The following is a 5,255-nucleotide window of genomic DNA, read 5'->3' as shown; positions in this document are numbered from 1 at the left end:
AAAAAAAAAAAAGAAAAAAAAAAATAGCGTGAAAAATTTCCTCGACCGGAGAAAATTAGAGCGGAGAGGGAACGTGGAACGTTTATCGGCGCAGACAGAAGCGCGAGGAACAGAAGCGGCTTTGTGCCGCAACTAGAAACAATGCTCCCCGCCCGCGAACGCTTCCACTCTCGGTCAAACTGGAGCGCGATCGCTTTCTCCGCTCTATCTTCTCTCTATATATTTTTTGGTCTGGTTTTATTATTACAACTCTCGACTCGACCAACCTTTACACCTGTGACAACACTCGTCCTCCCGTGGCTCCAGCAACGTGTAACAACCTTCGATGCTTGGGCATTGCTGTTTCCTGCACTCGACGAAACCGTTCTGCGAAACACATAGAAAGATACGCGTGATAAAAGCGAACGATCCTCACCCGCGTAATTATTTCTCTCGCCTCGTTATCGCGATCTATAATTAAACCTCTACGGAGGATTTATCTCTACGAATTATTACGTAAAAGGTAAGCGCGGATGATCCGAGAAAATAAGGCAGATTATCGATCGAGGCGGCATATAAAAGATAGATTTCTTTTTTCTTTTTTTTTTTTTTTTTTTACCTTGCACAAACAGTTGAAACACCTGGTGTTCGGGATCTTGTCCACGGTAAAGTCTTCTCCCTCGACGTCGCACGTTTCTCGGCTTCCTGGAAGACACAGAGGTGGCGATCACGATGCGAACGATGATGATTCGGTACGATTGGTCGCGCGGTCGGAACCGATATCGGAACCCGGCGCCGATTCTTCGGTTACACGCATGCCATATCGATTATCCAAGGTCATAGGTGTATTATCTTCTACCTCAGAGAGAGGTCGAGCACGATTCTCGCGCTTCCTTCCTTCCTTCCTTCCTTCCCTTTTTTTCCCCCTCTTTTTTTCTCTGTCAAGTGCGCAGGAATGCATGCGAGAAAGAAAACGCAGCGGCGTTGCCGTTCGCGTTTCCTTCGCCTTCTCTTTCTCTCCCCCTCTTCCTCCCTCCCCCCCCTCCCCGAGTTGTTTCGTTCTCGGCCGCGCATCGAGTTCCGTTTCGCGAGAAACGCAGGGAAACGCGTCGCGAAAAACCAGCGAGTTCTCGTTTCCGAATCGAACGAAAGGGAGGAGAGAGAGAGAGAGAGAGAGAGAGAAAGAGAGAGACAGACAGACAGAGAGGGGGGAGGACGGATCGGATCGGATCGGATCGGATCGGATCGGATCGGATCGAAAGTCAAGGCAAACGCGCGGGCGTGCATATGTTGTTTACGCAATCAGTGGAGTGTCGAGGGAATCGAGGGAAATTGTGGGTGATCGTGAGGTAGCGAGGACGATCGTTGTCAAACTACTACTACTACTACTATTACTACGGTGGGAAACGCGAATAGACAATGGAGACGGACCTAAGAATAGAGCATTGACGTTCGCCGTTCGTTCCAATGACTTTCGATCGCGATCGCGAATCTCGTATCCGAGATGACGATCACCTACGTTCGAACTCACCTATTATACTTTCCGAGATTCCGTGGCAATGACGGATCGACGAGATTAAGGCCAGGGCCAGAACTAGGATCAACGGTTTCGAGGATAATCGTCTCATCCTTATCCTCGCCATCGATAACATCGGCTTAGTTTGCGTCTTCGCCCTCGTCGCCGATCACGATGGTTTACTAGAAAAAGAGAAAGCAGAGGCTTCCGTCAGAGATCTCTCTCCCCTTCGAGGGTGACATTCCACGATTCCACGAAATCGATTCGCGAGAAAACAACGGGAAAACGAAAATTTGGATCAAGGCTGCGAGTAAACGCGCGCCACACACCAGTGGCGGAGATCGCTCGCTGCGCGATCAACAAGGAAAGAAATAAGAAGAAAAAGAAGAAAAACACGCCGGTTCGCCCATCAACGATTGTTGTCGTAACCTTCCGCCCGTTCGTATATTTACGCTAGACCTCCGTATATTTTCACGAGTCACGGACAACGCAACAACCTACGGAATCTTTCTTCGTAACATCCGTAACGGTCGATTCGTAATCATTCCGAGAACCGCGCGCGTGCGGTTACCCGATACGATCCTACGTCGAAACGAGCCAGCTTCGTCTCGATTTCTCTTGTCCGTTCGATTCGCGCCTCGATTCTTCTTTTCCTCTAGATATCCAGATTCGCATTCCATCGCTTTATCTCGTATCGAGAGCTCGGAAAGTCGAGCGAAATTTTCCGATCGGACGAACGAACGAACGAACGAACGAACGAACGAACGAACGAACGAACGAACGCGTGTCGTTTTCTCCTCTTCTTTTCTCAGACTCGTCGACTCGTCTCTAGCTCGATCCCCTCCACTCTTCACCGATATTCGTATTATCTCTTTTCCCCGCGTCCCATCTTCAGCTTTGAGATCGACTAATGGACGAAGCGAGTTCCGTTTATCTCCTCTCCATTCGTTTCGAACGCGACCAGGTATTCGCGCCTTTCTTGTCGTCGTCGCTTATGTAAAAAAAAAAAAAAAAAAAAAAAAGATCGAACTCGAAAAATCGAATCCAAGCCTCTCCTTTTTTCCCCCCTCTCCTTCCTTTAGTCGATTCGCGAAACTCGACCGATCATAGTACTCGAGAATTGGAATCGCGTAAATAACGCGGTCGAGGTTCGAGCAAGCAACGAGTACGGACAGAGGGGAGAGAAGGGAGAACGACGCGCGATAAAGTGAGAGGAAAAGGAGAGAGAAGAAAGAACGATTGTCGCGGGGACGAAAGAAACGATCAAGCAGCGAAGGTTCCGACAATTTTACGAGCTTCAACTCGGAATCAAGTCGAATTCTAGTCGAGATCTCTCGACACGTAATTGAGTAAACAAATGGCACGATCCGAAAAGGGAGACGCGTCCTTACGCGAGAACAGCGTCGAGGACGGTTGAGAAGCAACCGGAGGTAAGTGGCACGAGCTGTCGCGTGCACTGGCACGCCGTGACGGAACGACAACAACGGAACAGGTGCGTGGAACGAGAAGGGCTCGCTGCGCACCATCTGCCCGCATGTGCGTCGGTATACGAACTCTTGGACGAACGAGTACGCATACCTACCTACCTACCTATCTATCTACCTATCCATCCATCCATCCATCCATCTATCCATCCATCTACCTACCTATCTACCTACCTACCTAGCTACCTAGCTACCTACCTACCTACCTACCTACCTACCTACCTCGTTGCTCCTTGGTTTACGAGCGTCGATGCCGGCCGAGCGTCGTGTACGCGACGAAGAAAAAACAGGAGGAGAAACGAAGGGAAAAGAAGGGAAGAAGAGAGAAGAAGGGGAAGAGCCGGCGAGTCTCTCGGACGATCGCGATCAGCGGGACAAAGCGAAGCGACGCGTCACTGGCGACATCTAGTAGCGCGTACTCAGCTGTCAGATGGGTACGCGCCGCCTTCGACCCTCTACCGTTTCTGCTTCGACCGTTTCTTCCTCTTTTTCTCGAAAATCTTTCCTTCGCGTCCCATCCATTCCATAACCCGCGCCATTCTCCTTCCATCTTGAACGATTCGCGAGAATCGCGTTACGACGCGGACACGAATCTTTGCGTCCTTGATTCGTCACGGGTGTGTTTGGTTGCGTTGGTTGGTTCGTATCGGCGAACCGGCACGGGGACAAAGAGATCGAGGTCGACTTACCGGAGTCGAGATATCGCCACGCATCCGTGATATACTCGGCGCCAAAGCGTCGACGAGGCTACGCATCCGTCGATGAATCGAGACTCGGTTCATTTGACGAGCGGGAAAGCTCGATAGTTCGCGTTCGAAACGTTGCGCTCGCTCTCTCCTTCCCTCTACGCTGCACACTCTCGCCGATAAATGCCGCGCACATACACACGCGCACACGCGCGGTACGCGGAAAATCACCGTTCGAAGAATCGAAGCTGCGGTTACCGGGTTACGTTCTCGCGGGGCAAGCTCTCGACCACCGACTACCGACGCGACTCGAACGCGTCAGCTGCTCGCCGCAGCTGCACTAAAGTTCCGTTGCGAGAACTTCCACCACGTTCGTATCGTTCCAGCGTAACGAGGTTCCGTGGCTGCGTGTTGTTGGACTAGCTAGCCAGCAGCAGCGGTTCAGGGGGGAAAGGCGACTGGAAGTGGTCGAGAAGAGTGGTGGCCACACGGCACTCGGGACGGCGCGCCGCGGCAGCGGCGGGGGGGGCGGCGGGGGGGGGGGGGGGGGGGCCGGTGAAGTAGCAGCGCGGGAAGCTGGTGAAGGAACAACGGCTCGGGAAGGAGGAGGAAGAAGAGGAGGAGAGTGGGTTTGCTCGGACAACCGGTGAAGAGAACGGCAGAGGAGAAACGAACGGGATGGGTGGGAGAATGTTTCGATTCGCTCTTTCTCTCTCTCTCTCTCTCTCTCTCTCTTTCTTTCGTCCCTGCGTTAACGACGTGCCGATTCGATTACCCATCGGTTCGAAATTTTCACGTTTGTTTCTCGTCGCCCGTGTTACACGTTGGATGTATGCGCGAATCGAATCTATTTGGGTCCATCGCTGACCCTTCTACACACTACCACTACTGATAAGATAGACGGCCGAGAACCGGCCAAGAAAGGTGGAAAGAAGAGGGACGAAGAGGAAGAGTAAGAGGAAAAAAAAGTTTTTTTATCCGCCAGTGGAGTGAAGAGAGGAAAGGGAAGGAAAAGAAGCGAGGCTATCGCGATTGTCTCTGCGCTCGATCGGAATACCAAGCTGGAAAATACCGATCGTTTGAAACGCGAAGAACCAAGATCCAAACGGGAATCCGTCTCCGACCAATTTTCGATAATAACGGCCATTCTATCCACGGTGTTCTACTTCGATAATCGGTATCGGTCCGCGCGCATTCAATAATACCGCGTTTTTACGAGATATCCGGTGTCGGCATATCAAGGATTCCGCGCAAACAGCGTTCTCGTCTTGAAGCAACGCGAACGTTAACCTCGATACCATTAACGAGTTTTTATTACATCGATTCGAGCCGAAACGCGAAAAGAAAAAACGTTAACTATACACCTCTTTCTTTCTTCTTTCGTAACTTGGCCGAGACGAAACGACGCTTACTTACTTTCTCGGCTATTGTACATATCGAAGATGTTTATCGACGATACTTTTCTGCTCTTCTTGACCACCGAGTATTTTACGTTTCTAACAAGTACTACCTATCTACCTATCTCTCTACCTACCTATCTACCTACCTACCAATCTATCTACCTACCTATCTACTTGTCTACCTACTTAC

At 50.8% G+C, this 5,255-nt stretch overlaps 1 protein-coding gene across 1 annotated transcript in view; it reads right to left on the bottom strand.

Moving 5' to 3' along the window:
- Positions 1 to 4,168, bottom strand: part of LOC102673916 (BMP-binding endothelial regulator protein) — a 7,242-nt gene extending 3,074 nt beyond the window's left edge. The window contains exons 1-4 of the mRNA XM_031513384.1: positions 3,669 to 4,168; positions 1,511 to 1,677; positions 599 to 684; positions 245 to 366 (exon numbers count right to left, since the gene is read on the bottom strand). Coding sequence (XP_031369244.1) covers positions 245 to 366; positions 599 to 684; positions 1,511 to 1,631 — 329 coding nt within the window. The 5' untranslated portion in view covers positions 1,632 to 1,677; positions 3,669 to 4,168. The remainder of the gene's footprint in view (positions 1 to 244; positions 367 to 598; positions 685 to 1,510; positions 1,678 to 3,668) is intronic.
- Between the last annotated feature and the right edge of the window lie 1,087 nt (positions 4,169 to 5,255).

Source organism: Apis dorsata, unplaced genomic scaffold (assembly GCF_000469605.1).
Source record: "Apis dorsata unplaced genomic scaffold, Apis dorsata 1.3 scaffold_631, whole genome shotgun sequence".
NCBI classification, from domain to species: Eukaryota; Metazoa; Arthropoda; class Insecta; order Hymenoptera; family Apidae; genus Apis; species Apis dorsata.
The sequence above is the reverse complement of the archived record's forward strand: the minus strand, read 5'-3'. Positions and strand labels throughout refer to the sequence as shown.